A 20101-nucleotide genomic window follows, 5' to 3' on the forward strand; every position below is an offset into this window, starting at 1 on the left:
TTTTTAAATAACATCTTTAATTAAAGTTTTTGCAAAGGCAAAATATTAAACTTAAAATAGGTCTTAGTACATCAAAATACTAAGTTCTCTAATTGTATTCCAAGCATGGCCTTTGAAACATAATATCCTGTATATCACAGAGGAGCAACCTTGATCTGCAATTGTACAGAATGAATTTTACAAACATAATAAATATATTTACCCCCTTACACATAACAGTATATGTACAACAGCAGTTGACAATAGTAGCTCAGAACAGCAAAAAAGGATATTCCCCCACTCCATATTCTATTGGTACCCTATGCACTCTGGAACATGTCTCATTGAATGACTGTACATTTAGCTAACTCAAGGTAGTTCATCCTGTTAAAAAACCTCCTTTTGTTCCACAATGTCAAATCCGCCAAATAATAATTAAAAGACACATTGCATGAACTCCCTAAAAAAAGTAAACAACAGGGAAACCAATGGACTGTTTTTTACACATTTCCCAACCAATCACAGCAATGGGAAAACAAGACTTTAAATGCTAGACATCAATACAAAATGATGTGCAAGTTTCTTCATCTTTTATAGTCATTACTCTCTCTCAAAGTCTGAAAATAATTCTGATTTCAGTTGTGTGTGGAGCAGGGAAGGGGGTGGCACGCAACAAACCCCACGGTGCTGTGAAAGCAGCCCAATATCAGTGTGCATTATCCTAAGATTACTCTTCACCTCCTGAACATCTTATTGCATGATGGGAAGCTTTTGCTTTGGGAAGAATTTTTGACCATTTTGTTTTAAAAGGATTTTTCTGTTTGTTTTTGTTTTAAAAAAAACTGAGGAGACTGAATCAAAATGCACTTTACTTAACAAGGTCTCCAACTGCTTCATTGGAATTGAGAATTTTTTCCCTGGCAAAGCTTTATGGTGACATAATTACTGCTAACTGTCAAATGGTGGAATTATTTTCACAGACTCAGTGAAATTTACATTAGCACTTCTATTCTGCAGCAGAAATAGAAAACCATTTGTAAAAAATTCTATTACATGACAACATGTTCTTTACTCTTTTCTAGAAACTGTGCTACAGAATCAGGTATCATAATCTTGGAAATAACTCAGACCACAATTGCTACTTTAAATTGCATTAAGGAAGCTGAATGAAATTCAAATGCAACTTGTAATTCCAATGTAGGAACAAGGAGAACAAAGCCTCAAAGAAATCTTGTCACTAACCAGCAACTCAGGGGGGATAAAATCATATTTTATTTAAATAGTCCAATATAAAGTTCCTTATGTGACTAAATTTTCTATTATTTCTTTAAAAGAAAACATATTTGAACATGTTTTCAACTTAGATGTTTTTAAATGATTGCACACACTAGAACCCAACAGAATTAGAGCAAAAAAGTTGCTTTTATGATTGAAGCACTACAGGAAATTTACTCTTTCAGGAAACCAACAGAAAAAAAAAATCTGTCATACTGGCAAAACAGGCATTCTACAAACCAAAAAAGCATAAGAGTACCAATTTTGCCCTGTTGCTCTGCAAGTTTCCATCAGTCATCACGGTTACAATTATGAAGTTTCTTTCCCCATTTTTTCTGTCATTAAAAGGTGCTCCATTATCTGTGCAAATTTTAAATAAGTCCTCTTGAAATCATTATTTGTTTCTGTAATACTGAACTATTTAAAAAAAAAATAAACAAAAATAAAACAGCATTAAAAACTATTTCCAAGGGAAAAAAAAATCATTTATGAACTATGAACATGGGAATCCCTTGCCCTCTGAAGGAATGGTTTCTGTGGAACCTAGTGAAATGGTCTGTTCAGTTACATTGTTAAAACCATGATTAAAGTTCAAGTACAATAGTAAAATTAAGCAAACTACATTCTTACAGCAAGCTGCTACAATAAAATAAAATTAAAACATGCTTTTTGATTTAAAAAAGGAACACTTGATGTAGAAATAAGAGCACAGTTTGGTATATTTGTGTTTGACTGGCTTACAGAAAACTTCACAGGTACTTGTATTTGAAAGTAACAAAACTTATTTGAAAAGCATATCATACAATTAGCTTGCAAAAGAATGCAAGTTCAGATAGCCTCAGACATCCTTCAGAACAGCCTAAACTTGAGTTACCTTTAAAATTCTGCTATCCCTTAAAAATAAATAAAAAGGCTGTGTAGCTTCTAGTATGCATGTGGGAAAAAAAAATTCTAAGACATATGAAAACCAAGTGTTGTCCAAGTAATCTGGGTTCCAATAGTCTCATCAGGAATCTATAGCTAAAGGGATTTTTTCCTTTTGTTGGTTTAGTTGTGCTGTTAAGGGAGTTTTTCTTAAGTCCACTACTTAAGACTCACTGGTAATAGATTTGGAAAAGGAGAAGGAAGGAATTAATGGGTACAATATTGACTTCATCTCACTTGTACATAGAAGTGTCAACAGTGGTACAAATAATAATAACTAAAATATCTGCTTTGTTCAGAAGAAAACAAACACCAATCAGTCTGAGACCTTGACACCCCGAGCCAAAAATGTACTCTAAATAATGACATCACAGAAGAATGAATTAGAAAAAAAACACAATTAACTTTTCATAAAGCTTATGTATGTAAATAGCTTACAACAATCATATGGCTCGAGGCATGACTTAGAGGCAGATTTATTCTTTATCAACGAGAGCACAGACATACAAAATCACAGTAAAGAAACCCTCTTTGGAGGAGTATTTTGGAGTATTTTGTTTGTTTTTTAGAATACTACTGAAACTAAGAATACACTTGAAGGCAAGTAAATCAGAGAGAATGAAAATTAGGGCAGTGCTTATATACTGCTAAAATATACCTGTGACTTCATTAAATAATGCTTAGTAAGTTTCATTCTCTAGAGTGACAGAAAAAGGGCAGAACTTATGGGTCAACTGTCTGCTTCCGCAAGTCTTTCTCAAGGTAACTAAAATAATGTCTGCTGTGCTCTTCTCATTGCCTTTCCAAGGACTCAGGTAAAGAAAAGTATTTGAAATGGTGAGCCATGTGGACATTCTCTCCTCAACAGTTTCTCAGGTATAATGCCCATTTCCCCTCCTCATTCAAAAGTAACTGCATTTCTGAAAGCAGAATTTGCAAGAATACCCAATGTGTGAAGAAAAATGTTCAGTTCTCAGGAGAGAAGGGGAAGCAGAGGGAAACAACCTTGTTGCTTGAAAGAAAAATTAACACAAAACCACACCTCTTGAAAAGGCATATGAGAAAGTGGCTACACAAGATCTAACTATAATTTTCTGTTAACAAGTCAGTCTACAGACACTTTAAAAAAAAAATTGTGTTCTCAAAGCTGTGCAGCTCTCCTCATGAAATTACATGCCACCTGGAAACTTCAAAGAGATTAACTACTACACATAACTTATGGCTACACTTCTTAGTAAAGCACATCTTTGATTAAGAGAGCTGCAGCCAGGATTTTAATAGTTTTAAAGTTACTTTCTATATTAAAAATTTAGTGGATGTCTGTACTACGGATGTAGTAAGTAGGTGAAGGAATGCATCTGTTGTGTGATTACCTACACATTTGATTCAGAAGCCCTCCAAAAAGCCTTTGAAAAAGTCAGTGGAAGCTATATTATTTGTTTCAATTCAACGATGCTGAAACCACCACCATACAGCAAGAATATAATTAAAAAGTTAAGCAGTCTGACTTTGGGGGCAGGGGGAGCCCAGAGCTACAGGTGCTTAGTATTTAAAAAAAAACAAAACAAAACAACAAAAAAAAAAAACAGTCCTAAATGAAAAGTATCACTTATATGAAATTAAAATAACTTTGAAATATAAATGATCATTTTAACATTTTATAACTGCTAGGAACAACAACTTGCTTACGGGGAACTGAACTGAAAACCACAAATAGATATTATAATTAATGAGCATATCAGAATTAAAAATATTTTCCCTATACAAGTTATTTAAAATTTAACACCTTAATTCTCACCCTTCTGTACAAAGCTTGCACACAGTCGAAGTAACATTCTGACCATCCTCACTACCAAAAGGAAGTGTTCAAAGCAAAGATTTGTACACACAATAAGCATTTTCAGATTAATAATCTATCACAGGGAAGAGTTCCTTCAATCATTGGAAGTATTTTAAAATCTTAAACCATGGGAAGAAGGGGAGGGGGGGGGGAACAAAGCCTTACATGCTAAATACCAGCTGTAGGTACCTGTATGTAGAATTGATAATTAAGGTATTCCTAACACACAAAACCAGCTCCCAGACAATGCTATAGCTGCTACAGTCCATGGCTTGCTCATCTGAAGTAGTGTCTTTGTTGCCACATTTTACCTTTGTTCCAATACTTTTGTTTATGCTTCATGTGCAGAAACACATTTTGGTTGGAGAATATGTCCAAGTCTCAACCTTTCCTGCTTTTGAACATTTTTTCCTTTTACAGGGAGTTTTTGTTTTGTTTGTCTTAAAAACTTCACCATTCTGCATCCCCAATGGCTTTGGAAAATACATAATCTCTTCCATTAAGATTCATGATGCCATCCTTGAGATGAAATTTCCATTTGTTTTTACTTCTATGGATCTAAAAATAGGGAAAAAAGTTCAAGTCTTACTCTGCATCAGAAATAGGCAGTAATGCATAAAGTAAACTACATAATAAATTACATCAGCAAGAAAAACGAAAATAACAATTAAACATACATTACCAAATTACAATAAACATAATGAAAATCAATTCTGCATTTAGCCATAGAGAACAAATCCTAATGATAGATCTAGCAGTTTCAGATATATTTTTCAAACCAGATTAAAAAATCTCACAGGAACTGTCAAGAAACCATGCAAATTCAAAGACATTGTAAAATAAAAAGCATTTAAAAGTTTTTAGAGATGGTTGGAAAGGAAACATGAGAAATATATATCAACTTCTACTGCTTTAATAAATTATTTTGATTACAACACACCATGAAACTCCACTTGAAAGACAGATATTTCTATTTCAAACACTGAAACAAAGACTGATGTTTTAAACTTAGCCCTGAAGGAGTCCAACACTAAGTTTATTCTTTGCTTGTGCTATCTAAATTCCGTTCTACCTGCAAACTAGTTTGACTACTTCATATACAGATAGACAGTAAATGTATTTAACTTTCTACCTAAATTATTAGAGTTTGATGCTAGGATTTGGGATATTAAGAACTGGTTGAAAGGCAAATGGATTGTTTAAAAGACTTCAGTCTGAAAATCTCTATGTTAAAAAAAATGCATAAGATGGCATAGCTGATAATGCATATATCTGTTAATCTTATATTCTATAATTTGTTCTCAATGGTAAGTCATTTTATATGATTTACATTCGTGTTCTATCTTAAGTGTCAGGTGAGAAAAGTAAGATCTCCAGATGGGGATGAATGCACATAGACCCAAGTATTTTGGGGCAAACATACAGAAATAAAGTAGTAACTCAAGAGAAGACTGGAGAGTTCAGTAGAACTTAAAGCAAAATAAGCAAAAGCATTCCACATTGCCTTTTCTGAAAATAATAAAAAAAATGAATAGCACAGAAAGAACACTCTCCTCTGAAAACTATAGTTATCAAAAAGAGGAATTTTTAGTGATCAGTAAGTAATTTTCTACTAAGTCTAAACCTTGATGGCTACTACTTTAATTTATGGCTACAGTAAACTACAAAGCTTACTTATGATAGTTCACTTCTCCAGACACAGATGACTGACCTTTTGTTAAAGATCACAGATAGGTATGATGAAGAAAAAAATTCAACCAAATTTTTCTAGGCTTTACTCAATACCTCCAAGTCTAGCTAAAAAGTATCAAACAGACAAAAACCCCACCTTTCATATAAATGACAGGTAGTTCTTGCATTAACATTCACATTATAACCTCTACACATCTACCTGTTCTACACAGTCACAAAAGGATACTTCATCACTTAAAAATTATGTCTTGAAGGAATAAGAGAAATTAGATTGCTTGCACGCGTTTTATATTTTACCTTATCATACTGACACACAACAACATTTTCTGTATCAAACAGTTCTTGTCCTTCCTCATCACTCACATCATCTTCACTGTTAAGAGGCTCCTGAAAGAAATATGTGGCAAAAGTTGCAATGTTTAGTAAAGTTACAGCAGTTATTTAGATTTTTCATTCCAGATCAGGCTACAGTCTGTTGGCACAGACCTACATAAGCATTGGAGGTGCAAAGTATTCAGCTTTCCAGCAGAGGGCTCATATACACCTCCTTTCTGCCATCCATGATACAAGGGGGATGTCCTTACCAATTTCAGTGTCCAATTTCAATGTTCAGGACAGATTATGAGCACAGCAGTCTTTCATCATCACATCACATGAAATCGCGACACACCATAATCACTTTCATTCTTTTATTCTAAAAATTCTAGCACTTGCAATGTCTCTTCACAAAAACTTATGTGTATTTTCTTTTTTTCTAAAGCATCTAAGCAATGCAAATAAAACATTATTCACATCTCTCTCTACATTCCATTAAAATAGAAATTCCAAGACTTACTTATCTTTGTCTTATGTACTACAAATGGAAACAGATCTCAACACAAGCAGGAAGTTTGCAGAGGAGGAAAAAAGATATTTCAAGATGATGCAGAGATAGGTAAAAATAACTTCTCCAGATACAAGTATTTTTCCTTAAAAATAATTTTCAACTTTTTGTCTTTCTACAAGTGGCCTTTCCTCCTCAGAAGTCTTCCAAGTTGTGTTATTTCCTCTACTCTTTACTATTTCTTTAGACCTGTGCATGTCTTGCAAGATTACAAAATGATGCCACAAGGGTATTAACAAGCGCTATTGAACTGCAAGTCTCATTTCTCCTTCCCTGCATGACCTTCCCACTTGCACTTAAGAGGATTGTCTTAAATCTCATATCTAAATTGGATACCTCTTCTAAATCATTCTCACTCCTTTCTTCAAGCAGCTAACCTCTAGTGTTTGTCAAAATAGAATTCTGATGTACTGCATTCTATGCAATATGGTGAGAATGCTTCTGCAAGTTTCCTTTTTCCTTCTTCTTTCTCTACCTCATCTAAACAGCAAGTACTTCAAAAGCTTAAAACAACTACTAATAAATGCAAAATGTTTTTTCTTAGACCTTCTGCTTAATCATTATCTTCCCACCTGCCACCTGCCTCAAAAAGTATAAGCTATACTATGAAAATGGAAGTGAGAGAAGAAAAAGGTGTGCCAGAGTTCCTGATATCAATTATTGTTATAATTAAGTTTTAAAGAATTACTCAACTCATTATCTACCTGCTGATGAATGCTAGAAGCAAAAGTCACGGGGAAGTCTCTGGCATACTGATAATGAAGCCTTAGCATACTAAAAAAAATCTACACTAAAGAATACAATATTGAAGCATGATGACCCATACTTACTAAAGCAGCTACTAACATATCCAAGACTGACATCGGTACCCATCAGTATAATGGAAAGGGTGTTGTGGACAAAACTTCTAACAGAAAAATATTGTTTGACACAACTGTAGATGTATTACAGAAAATCCAGTTTTTAACTCCTTGACAAAAATTTTAGGTTTTACCAGCATATATAATGCATGGGTGATACAGATGGTGAAATGCTACAAATGCTCCTCATACTGGGATTTTAAATGAAATCTTAAGATAACTAGAAAAATCTGCAGAGAACTGTGTAAGTGATTCAACAGTTCAAAATGCATCTTACAGATAGACTTAGGGACTACAAAGTTTCCTGTCAGAAACTGAAATAAAACTACTTTTAGCTTATTAGCTTTTTCTCTGATGTTTTTTGGTGCAACAGAACAAAACTCAGTTAGAACCACTGAAGTCCAAAACCAAGTAAATGGAAAATCTAAACTAAACACACAGTATTATTAAGCAAGTCACTAAGAACATTTGCTCCTAATCCTAACTCCAGACTTAACTATATCAAGGTCAGATGTGTTCCTAAAAATGTTTTATAATCGAATTTCATTCTCAGGCCCCTTCAAGTATGATATAAGGCAACCTACCAGTGAGTAAGATGCAGGCCACACCACCACACCTATTTGTTCTCTCAGTGTATTAGAAATACACTCACCTTTTGTCATTCCTCCTACCACCTGGTTTTGGAATACACTCTGTCCCAAATGGAGTTGATTATTTCCATTTGCTTATGAAGAATTCATAATATCAGGGCTGACCTTTCCATACCATCAAAAATAATACTGAAGTCTTTAAAAAGGCACTCATCATAATTAACAGTTTTTTTCTGTTATCCCTTGCCACACCAGTTGCATTTCAAGGTGCTTTGATAATACACAGTTTCCACCACATCAGTATGGGATATAAAGAAACTACAATGCACAGATAGCACTGATATTTTCAAGATTATGGAAAGGTAACATGCTCTGAGGATTACAGTATTCCTTTAAGTACTGTGGTGAAAAAATTCAAAATGAAATACAGGCATTCTGCAATCTTCTGAAATGATGTTAATTTTACCTCTTCAACCTGGCCATCTTCACCTCCATCTTTTTCTTTGTCCTCCTCTTCATCATCATCATAGTCTTCTTCCTCATCTTCTTCTTCTTCAGATGATGTGTCTCCTGCTCCATCAACTTGGAGAACAAGTGGTGCTTGTGGTTGTGCCTGTTGTTGCTGTGGCTGCTGCTGACCAGCTGCAGGAATCTGTGCTTGAGCTGGTGTAGGGGCAGCCACTGTTGTAGGTATAACTTGAGTTTTATTTCCTGTAAAAAGGATCTGCTGAGGCTGAATAATCACTCCTGTCTGCTGGGGAATCCCTCCAGGAATTGGAGCCAAAACCTGATGGAATAGTATAGTGGTTGGTAACACACCAAACTACCAGAAGACAACGAAGCATATGCTGTGGTGGACTTATATCTAGTGATAACCCTGTGACAGCACACCAATCTGACTTCAACTACTTAGAGAAACATAGATAAAGAAATATAGATACTCCATCTATATCAGACAGGTAATTAAATCTTCAATAGCGTAACTTCTATAATTACTTGGTACTTTTCGGCACTCAAATTCCAAGCACAGTGCAATAACGTTTAAACTCAAATAGGAGATTATTTTTAAAATTTCTTTACAGAACACTTAACCTGAAATTCGCTACAGATCGTTATTCATGTCTAAGCTGCAGAACTGTGACACAATAATAAATTCAATGCCTACACAATCTGGATGCACAGTTGACCCTGTAACTGAACAAAAACCCTGACAAAAAAACATACTGTGTTCAGTAATGAAATGTTCAGGTTTGGTGCAGGGTTGTTTTTACGGTTTGGGTTTTTGTTTATTTGTTTGGGTTTGCTTAAAGGCATTTTCCTCTACATGCTCTGCAACACAAAATCATTTAACCGATCAATACATTTGTGACTAAATACATAGTGACTAAAATTGTGCAAGTAATGTAATTGTCACTGGACCCATACAAATGCAGTTTTAAACCAATGCTAGTCTGAATCTTGCAAGAATAAAAACGACATTTGAAACAATATTCCAAAATATTTCATCTTTGAAAACATCCTTAACACAATCCTTTTTTAAATATACTACTTCCATCTCTGTATAATGTTTAAATTTGACAGCAAAAAATGCAAGCCCACTTAATAATTACTATCAGGTTTTTACTTTCAAGTGTACGTATTAATTTATTTTCTTTACCTGCTGTATAACAGGTGCCTGTACGCCACCAGGCTGCATTTGTGGTATGACCTGCTGCTGTAGAACAACTGGCTGCTGTGGCTGAATGATATACTGAGCTCCATTTGCAGTTCTAACTACTTGGAGGATCTGGCCTGCAGTAAAATAAACAAACACCAAATTAATCAAAGAACAGATATCTCCATTTAAAACTACCTTAGTTTAGAAAGCCGTTTCCTGAAAGAACACTGATAACAATTAAAGAGCATTGTATTCTGTTTTCACCCATGAAAAGATACCGTGCTACAGCAGCTGTGCCAGAAAGGAAGCATTAATAAGGCTGTTTATCATTGTGAAGTATGCAAACCAAGACTAAATCTCTAAAGCAAGACAGTATTTCAAATATTAGTTCCTACTTCCAAACATGCCTCATGTTTTCTAAGATAAACTATACAGGCAGAGTACAAATGAATCACAGAATTGTAGGGGTTGGAAAGGACCTCTGGAGATCAACTAGTCCAATCGTCCCTGCTAAAGTAGGTTGCACAGGAAAGCGTCCAGGCAGATTTTGAATATCTGCAGAGAAGGAGATTCCACAACCTCTCTAGGCAGCTTGTTCCAGTGCCCTGTCACCCTCACATAAAACAAAGATTTTTTCATACTCAAATTGAACTGCATCCCAGTCGGTGCCCATCAACCCTTTTCCTGTTGCTGAGCACCACTGAAAAGAGTCTGGCATCATCCACTTCACTCCTACCCATTAGTTACTTTTAAGAATTGATAAGATTCCCCTCTCAGTCTTCTCTTCTCCGGGCTGAACAGCTGCAGATTACTCAGCCTTTCCTCATATGAGAGATGCTCAAGGCCCCTCATCACCTTTGTGGCTCTCTGCTAGACTCTCTACACAAGTTCCCTTTCTTGAACTGAAAAGCCCCAGAACTGGACACAGTACTCTAGATGTGGCTTCACCATGATAGAGTAGAGGGGAAGAACACCCTCCCCTTGAGCAGCTGTCCACACTTTTTATTGCACCCCAGAATACCACTGATATCTGCTGGCTCATGGTCAACCTGTTGTCCAACAGACACCCAGGTCCCTCTCATGATCTCAGCAGAGATCATTTCCAGATAGCCAGCCCTTACCCTTCACTGGTGTGTGTTGTTACTCCTCCCCAGGTGTAGGACTCTGCACTTGCCCTCGTTGAATCTCCTAATATTCCTTTCCACCCAATTCCTCAGCCTCTCCAGATCTCACTGAATAGCAGCACAACCTTCTGGTGTCAGCCACTCCCCCCAGCTTTGTATTATTATCAGCAAACTTGCTGAGGGTGCACTCTATCCCTTCATCCAAGTCACTGACGATGATGCTGTACTAGGCCAGTACCAACCTCTGGGGAACACTGCAAACTACAGGGTTGCAGATAGACCCTACATCACTGACCACAATCCTCTGAGCTCTTCCAGTCAGCCAGTTCTCAATTCACCTCACGGTGCACCTATCTATCTCCCACTTCCAAAGCTTAACTACGAGGACGTTACAGGAGAACACGTTAAAAGCCTTTCTGAAGTCAAGGTACACAATATCCACATGGATACATACCAAAACAAGAAGCACAGGTAGTCACATCGCTTTAGTTTTATCCAATGCTGTGGCATTTCCAAGATCTAGCCAGATGGCATCCCCCCTTCTGGGACTTTTGTCCCTTTGATAACCACATTAAGGGAAATCCTTCTGTACGTAACTGTCTTTACAAATTTAATATGTAGCTGTCTTTCTGTAAAGTCTACTCTTATATTCATTATCTATTTCTCCTTCCTTTCTCCACAATATCTATATTCTGATCTCTATTTCTTTAACTAACCTATAGCTTTATTATTTCATACCTATTCTTCACAAAATGTGTTGAAGGCTTGCATGCCTGTACAGCTGGCCTCCAACTCTGAAAAGGGGGAGCTAAGATATATTCCAACATACTCTTTACATTTCTATTCAAATGAAGGAGAAAAAATGAAATTAGACAATCCTTAACTTTAAATATTTCCCTAAAGATTGATTTTATTTTCTGTTCTCCTATCAAACTACAAAAGTCTCTTTAACAGGTAAGTAAATCTGAAAGAAGGAAGGAAATACAGTTCTGCAGGCTATCCTACCCCCTCCTTAAAGACAACATACTACAAACATTTGCAACTGTAAAAGAAAACAGTAAGTATAATAGAAGTAACAATATAATACTTTTCTAAAGCACAGATGTTCTTCCTTAGGAATTAGAAGATCTTAGATTTCTAGAACAGCTACACGTTTAAATTTCATTTCCACCATGTACCCATTAAACATTCAAATGCATAAAGCAGGGAGGTTAAGTCCCAGACGATTCTGAGCAGACTAAGTGAATTACTCTGGGAAGAAAAGCAACTGATTCTAGGAAACAAACTTTCTCAGATCTTTCTTTACTACCTCAGGCAATGCTACAGGTTTGAGGCACAGTGGCTGGAAGACTGCATTAAGAAACGGATCTGGGGGTGTTAGTCAACACTTAGCTTAACAGGAGCCAGCAGTGTGCCCAGGAGGCCAAGAATGCCAATGGCACCATAGCTTCTACCAGAAATAGTGTTACCAGCAGGAGCAGGGAAGTGATCGCCCCTCTGTACTCAGCACTGGTGAGGCTGCACCTTGAGTGCTCTGTTCAGTTGTGGGCTTTCCACTACAAGAAAGACATTGAGGCCCTGGCGCACAGTCAGAGAAAGGCAATGAAGCTGGTGAGGGGTCTGAAGCACAGGCCTTATGAGGAGTGGCTGAGGGAACTGGGAATGCTTGGTGAGACCTTATTGTTCTCTAGGATTACCTGAAAGGAGGTTTTAAGTGAGGTAGGATCAGCCTCTTATCTTGTGTAACTAGTGACAGGACTAGAGGGAATGGCCTCAAATAAAGCATCTGCTAATGAAGCTGTTCATGAAAGTCACAATTATATTATATTCTAAGAATAAAGTGTAACAGTATATATATGTGATAAATCTAAAATAAAACTGGCATTGCCAACAAAATTAGGAGTTCCATTGTATGAGCACAGCGGGAACTACAATCGTTAAGGCACATCTGATCTGCAGTTACAGATGAAACTATCCTGCACTTTTGTCACCTGCTTGTCAATACGGTTCATATCATGCCTCACAGTACTCAGAAATATGCAAAGGGAAGTGACAGCAATGTCTGTCTTCATGCACACGTCTAAAAAGCAGGGAAGACTCGCACAGAATCTGTTAGGTTCATAAGACTGGTGAGCAACAGTCCAAGAGTCCAGAGAAGATTCCCTGATTTTGATAATATGAACAATATATGACAGCAAGTAAAATCCACAATTTCTCCCTCCCAGCAAGCACCCACAAAACCACCACATGACCTCAGTGTTAAGACAGTTACCTGAATTTGTAAGTATCTGCTGAACAGGAGTAACACCAGCAGGGAGAGCCAGTGTAGCTGCAGTGGCTGCAGCACTCTGAAATATAAGAAAAGCTTTTTAATAAGTGTTACTGCCAGTGTTTCGTGTACAACATACTGCCTGAAAATATGTACCTCTCCTGACCTACTAATAAAGAATACCACATAGCTTAAGTGGCAGTTTTACATTTCCAAAGCGGCTAAAGACATGAGTCTACAAATCTGAAAATAAGGTACTTAAGCAGTGATCATGTTCACTTGTCTTGTTTTCACAAGGAGCAGCAATCAGTTTTGCACTTTTCTTCATTCTACAAATGATCTACATTTCAAGTTCCAAATAACACAATTCTTTCAAGTGAATATATGCACACAGCATACTGATTGCTCACAGAATGACTTATTTTTTCCTCTCAAGACAGCTGGTTAGAAGAGAAATCCAAGAACTCTCAATGGGTAATGATTCTATCTTATGGAAATTAAATTTTAATGCAATTCACATAGTTCCAAACACAAAAATCTGCATTAAGTCCTTGACTCATATAGGGAGATGGATTACTCCAGAGGTTTTTCTACTTCAAGTGTCTAACTGCAGTTATCTTTTGAAAATCCTCCCTTTCCTCACCACAGAAGAACCATGAGAAATTACCCTCTGCTACTGAAAGGATTTAAATTTCATCACTGGGTAGAGTACATAAAATCCAGATTATAAGAAGTATGATCTCCCTTTACTGACTGATCCATATAGTAGTAATACCACTTCCAAAATAACAGAAAAACAAGCAAAACTTAAAAGTGGTTTTCTGCATTCACATATCCAAAGGCATATAAATAAATTCTCATTAGTCAGTTCTCCAAGACATTCAAGGTCAGATACATTATTTAATACCAACTTAAAAGCTTATTAGAAACACGTAAGTATTCCGACTTAGTTCTATAAAAGAATATTTATTGAATAGCAGTCTTCTGCAGTTTACAGTTTTCGTATTTTGACAGCACCTGAGTTTTAAAATCCTCACAACCTCATTTTTGCAATATCCATCAACAAGATTTAACTAAATAAGAGAAAAAAAAATGTTTAATTGTTGTTCTACAGAAGTTACAAATTACATTGAAATAGTCGTAAAATGCTTTAAGAAAAGCTAAATATTAGCACGCTCTCAGCTTCTGAGTACATGTTTCTATTTGAGTAATGAAGTTCAGATTCTTTTCTATAATAACGTCAGCAGGTAATGGAGGACTGAAGGTTACGCAAGTTACCAATGCCTTGACTAATCATGAAACATTGCTTCACATGTTTTTCCCAGAGAAGCTGTAAAAATGTAATAAATTCTAGTTTTAATATGCTTAATTATTATTAGCTGTTGTTTTCAAGAACAAAGTATATCTGTATGTATTTATTTTATTAAACCAGGGCATTTAAAAATAAAAACAACCAACCAAAATGAGCCTCTTGAGATAAAAACTGAGAAATGGATAAATGACCAGGCTGCTATATATTCTCCTATAAATTAATGAATCTAAATAACATGACCAGAAAAAGTGGATCTGAATTACTAAATAAACTCTCATTTGCTATAAGCCTAGACTTCAGAACAGTTGATGCTGTTTCCTGTATCTAGCAAATACAACGTTTGTGTCATTTAATAGTGTTGCATTAGTATGCAACAAGTACATCATGCAGATTTACACCAAGAGTACTCCAATTTCCAATTTAAATAAAGTTTAGGCTTACCACTCTTGGAATCATAGGATCATATAATCATCAAGGTTGGAAAAGACCTCCGAGACAATCCAGTCCAACCATCCACTTAAAGCAGAGGATCCAGGTAAGCCCTAAGCTTTGTTACTAAAACTAAGTCCTTGGTTACTTCTAGATTGTCATTTCAGCAGCAGAACTCAGAAAGCAGACAGACAGTTTTATCGTTTCCTGCTTTTAAGCATCTGGTGACTAATACCAGATTTGTGTTCACTATTCAGTCAAAACAACTTATATAATGACAGCATATAGATATATAGATGTACAAGCCTCAGCTTTTCTTACCATGCCCGATGCATTCATGTGTGGTATCAGCTTGGAATCTGGCACAATAACCTGCTGCTGAGGTGCTATAAACCAGAAAAATACAGCACTTCATGAATATTACACAGTCTGACAAAAATAATATCCAAACCAAAATAACTCTGAAAAAACATCACACAAATATCAGCTGATCTTCACAGTAAAAACAGCTACTGAGCCATCTTCGATCTTACAAGTTTTACTGTCAAGACAATATACAACAGCAGCTCTGAGATGCAGTATGGCTATTCCACCTTTTACAGATTTTACTTCAATGGCTTCAATTATCTAATCTGACCCTATGTAAAGTAAAATTTAAAACGTATTTCTGAAAGCTATTACAGTATTTTTTTTTAATAAACTTGCTGACTTGATTCAGCATCAGAGTTGAATCTGAAACAAAACATCAACTACTAGTGATCAACTCTCAAAAAAACTACCAAAAGAAAACACATACACACAAAACCAAAAAATATTATGAGGACTGTTGCAAGAGAAAGAGCAAGTTAACAGGACACAGCAGTTAGCTTCAGTTAGATCTTCTTAGCATAGCTGTTAAACTTGTGATCTTCACTGACTTTTTAGCGCAGCAGATGAAATATTATCAACCACGTGCCTCAGAATTGTTTTGGTGTGACAAAGGAAATAGACAGCTAAGCTATGTGAGTAATCTGTTGATCACAAAAAAGTGTCCAAAAATCTCCAAAACCACTGACAGGAAATTAGAACATGTCAAAGCAATATGAACTAATCATCAACATAGTATTCTCAATCCAATTCTGTAACAAAGGACAATGAAGTACAACTCTTCTTGAAAGATTCAATTGTGGGGAGAGAAGCCCCACAGTTCTGTACCAAGAACCAAAGTCATCTCTCCAACTTTCACAAAATCATGACCACATGCCAGAATCACACACCACATGGCAGGAACCACTTACTGTTGTCCCAATTTCACTCTGTGGCTGCACCAACCCATGAAAAGACATACTACACCAACTCACCCAATTCTTACACTACATCACCTCCCCCATGGAAAAGGGAAGTCATGCAATTAGTAAAACTGGAAGTACCTGTGACTGAAGTGATTTGATATCCAAGTTCATTTATCTTCCTCACTGTCATTTGGTCTTAAGCCACAGTGCAGGGCAACAATAAATCAGTTTAAAATATATTACTGTATTCAGGATCATTCAAGGCCAGGCTGGATGCAGCTCTGGGCAGCCTGGTCTAATGATTGGCAACCCTGCACATAGTGGGCGGTTGAAACTAGATGATCACTGTGGTCCTTTTGAACCCAGGCTATTCTATGATTCTAAGACAGAATCAGGGGATAGGGATTTCCATATTAGTAGTGGTCAACAGAGTCATAGCTATTCATCTAAGCAACCACTAGAGGTCCAAGTAAAAACATCTGCAGAGTCTGCCAACTGTAACTAGCTCATTTCAAGATGCTTGTTTTTAGAGGTCTTAAATACCAAAACAAATTTTATTCCAAGTCGCAACTGATTTATATCCAGAAGAAAAAAAAAGAAAAATAAAGTAAAATAAGAAAAAAAAACCAAAGACCAATAACAGGTTCCTTTCACACTAGCTCCCCTCTGTTTTAAACATAAACTTTTTGGGGGAGGGAGAAGAAAATCAGTTATAGTTTCCTCTTGTGCTTATGTCAACACAGGCTCTGATCTATGAAATAAAAATAAAAAATTTATGAAATAAAAATTGAAGTCCCTGATTGAGTATCACAGATAAATATTTTTATGCAATGAATGTAATAGCATACGATAACTCAAACATTCCATGAGATTTTTTCATGCAGTAAGCAAGCAGTGAAATCTAGTAGTATTTACAATTCTGCAATTGAAATTTGAAAATGTTTTCCTACATGTTTCATTGAGAACATGTAAAACAATTACTACAAGAAATACTACTCTTACAGCTAACCAAAGTGTATCTTGAACTTCCACTGTGCAAACTGCTAAAGCTGCAAGAAAAACAGCCATTATGCTTTTCACTGAAAACCTGTTCTAATATGAAAAACATATCCTATATGTATTTTGAGTGTTTTTCATATCCTAGCAACCATTTTTGCTTAATGAACTCTTTTGTTTTTAAACTTTATTTGCTCTTAGTGGCATTACCAACTCCTGAATAAATTGTCAACTGCTGATGTATATTGTCTTGAAATCAAAAAGCAATTCATGGATTTTTGTCACAATCTGAAAGTCATGTATTATGAAAAAATAAGTGACGCAGAAAGAATTCATCTTTTTCAAAATCTTAAGCATATTCAAGACTAAAAGAAACATCAAGATACTTTTTCATCTAAACAGCTCGCTTGATCCATTATATAGTCAAGTAGGGGCAAAGTTTCACATCAAGACCTAAGGTTACCTGCAAAATCAACATTCTTCCCATAAATCTAGAATATGCTAAGTAAGGAGTTGGTCTAATTTGAATCTTTCACCAGAGAGGTTAGAGTGTAAGCCTGACCTTGCTGAGATGCTGGAATAAGAACCTGTTGTGGCTGAGTCTGCTGCTGCACAGTCTGCTGTGGCTGAGGTTGTGTGTGATGGTGGTGGTGATGATGCTGTTGTTGCTGCTGTTGCTGCTGCTGCTGTTGCACCTGCAACAGAAGTTGCTGCTCTTCTGAATGGAAGCCATCTACAGCCTTGGACTGCATCAGCTTGTTCTCCCACAGCTAGTTTGAGAAAGGAAAGAGAAATCTCTGAAGATTTTTACTTTACAGGATCTGTAAAAATACAGCCAGTACTAAAAAATTATATTTGTTTTCACTATTTATCTTATGCAGTCTATTTAGCCAAAAAGCCCCTGGGCAAATACAGACCGAGGAGAAAACTCCACATAGGTAATGTTTTAATAAGAAGGACTAAATAGTCAGCTAAAAATAATCAGTCTAAGCTTTAACATTCATTTTTTCTTCCATTTGTGAAGGAACCATAATAACTCTAACAGAAGCATGAATCAAAAAAATCTATTCTTTATTAGAGCCTTTCCCAAAGCTATTTCTTCATAAAACTCCTCAATAATAGTTGCTTGAAAACATATCAATAGAAACTATTAGTATACCCAAGATAATATTAAGCTGCACGAGAACTGACAGTTTTTGCCACAATATCAAACTCAGTCTCTCCAGCCCTGTAGCTCCTGATGTCAGCTGAACTCTCCCAAGAAAAGCCACAATCACAAAAACGCAAAAACAGAGAGGCATAAGTATTCAGTAAGTAAGGGTACCCAGGACTACTGGGCCCTGCTAAGAATTCCCTAAGCCTTCTTTTATTTTCCTTCTTTGCCTCTTTCTTCATTGAATCTTTTCTGACGTGACCTGCAGAATACATCTGTGACACACTCCTTCACTAAGACAAAAACATCAAATGGAGTAGACATACTTATTTTTCCAGCACAGAAACCTTTGGAATTGTTTACCTCTAAAATAAACACATCTTTTTCTTTTTTTTAGGATATAATTTTTCAGGGACTGAAGTGGTTACACTGTTGATTTAGATGTCTACTGTTAGTTTATGTCAAGTTTTGTCACGTCAAATTAGGGGAAGTAAACAAGGTAGGCAGATATTTCTGTAGAGCAGTATAATCCAAATGATATGGGACTACAAACACAAAGAGAATATAGTGCTTCACTAAATAAAAATCAGCATTTTTACTGCGTACAACAGTAGGCAGGACCAAGAAACATTTGATATATTGGTCTATTAAAAAAAAACTTTCAGCTTACTGTTTTGAGTTCCATAAGAACTTGTTCATCCACTCCTTCATCCAGAAAAACCTCTCTGACATCATTAATGACATCTTCGATTACAGACCTGTACAGTTTAGGCTTAAAAAAAAAAAAAAAAGTTAGTATTATTTTTATTTTTTAAGAAATTTAGCATTCTAACATTAGATCCTCCCTTCCTCCCACCCTCCAAAACAGTAACCTCTTACAGTTGCTATACACTGTATGTTTCTGAGTGATTTAAAACATCCAAGAAAGTATAAATTAGCACAAACAGCTCTAACAAGATGAAAAGGGAAGGGAGAATTTTCTATCTTTTGTGTCAAAAGAAACTTCAAGCCATAAGGAGGTAGTTCAAAACAAGGAAAATGAGATTGTTTACCATTTGGAAAATTTATTTCCCATTTGCTAGTGTATATGCTGAATATGTAAAAATATTTGCACCAGTGCAAAATATTTATGTCAAAGAACATTAGTAGTTTTTGGTTTTTTGGTTGTTTTTTTTTTTTTTTTTTAACAAAAAAGGAACCTCAGTAGCTCTCTTGCTACTAGAACAGGAATCAAATACAGCTCAGGATGTTACTGAGCTGAAAATCATTGAAGCCTCGGAACTACAAGTATCCATACACAAACGTTCTTGCTTAACACACTTTATTGCAGAACCTACTGAAGACAGGATATCAAGAGAGACAGACTTCTGTTTGCAGTCAGTACTTATGTTTCTACATTACACATTTTTCAGGGGGCGAAACTACACACATACTATTACACTCATCTCATGTCTAGACTGCCATTGGCAAAGCTAACTGTCAGTTCACTTCAGGCTGCCCAGAGAAGTAGTGAACTCTCTACCCTTGGAGATGCCCAAAAGTCACCTGGACAGAGGCCCGGGAACCCTGCTCTGGGTTGGCCCAGTTGTTCCTGCCAACCTGTCACTCTGTGAATTTTAAAACACAAGTACGATTTTAAAAAGAGTAGAAATGTTTAACTTTAGCGATTTGTGAGCGACATTTAATTCAAAAGCCACAGGATAACTGTATTATTCAGGTGTACTTTATAACCAAACACCACTGCTTGAACCTCTGTACATGTGTAAGTCTCAGTGGTATTCTGATTGAGTGTAATGTGTGTGCTATCTAATTGCAAGGTAGAATCGTGAGCTCTGAGTTACAGCCAA

At 36.1% G+C, this 20101-nt stretch overlaps 1 protein-coding gene across 1 annotated transcript in view; it reads right to left on the minus strand.

Annotated features, from left to right (window-relative positions):
- The window catches only part of GTF2A1 (general transcription factor IIA subunit 1), a 25660-nt gene continuing 5559 nt past the window's right edge, over positions 1-20101 (minus strand). Inside the window, exons 2-9 of the mRNA XM_085225442.1 lie at positions 18925-19026; positions 17664-17871; positions 15156-15220; positions 13097-13172; positions 9701-9834; positions 8510-8830; positions 6008-6097; positions 1-4576 (exon numbers count right to left, since the gene is read on the minus strand). Of these exons, the coding sequence (XP_085081568.1) occupies positions 4469-4576; positions 6008-6097; positions 8510-8830; positions 9701-9834; positions 13097-13172; positions 15156-15220; positions 17664-17871; positions 18925-19026 (1104 nt within the window). The 3' untranslated portion in view covers positions 1-4468. The remainder of the gene's footprint in view (positions 4577-6007; positions 6098-8509; positions 8831-9700; positions 9835-13096; positions 13173-15155; positions 15221-17663; positions 17872-18924; positions 19027-20101) is intronic.

This window comes from Meleagris gallopavo, chromosome 5 (genome assembly GCF_905368555.1).
Source record: "Meleagris gallopavo chromosome 5, MGAL_WU_HG_1.1, whole genome shotgun sequence".
In the NCBI taxonomy this organism is placed as follows: Eukaryota; Metazoa; Chordata; class Aves; order Galliformes; family Phasianidae; genus Meleagris; species Meleagris gallopavo.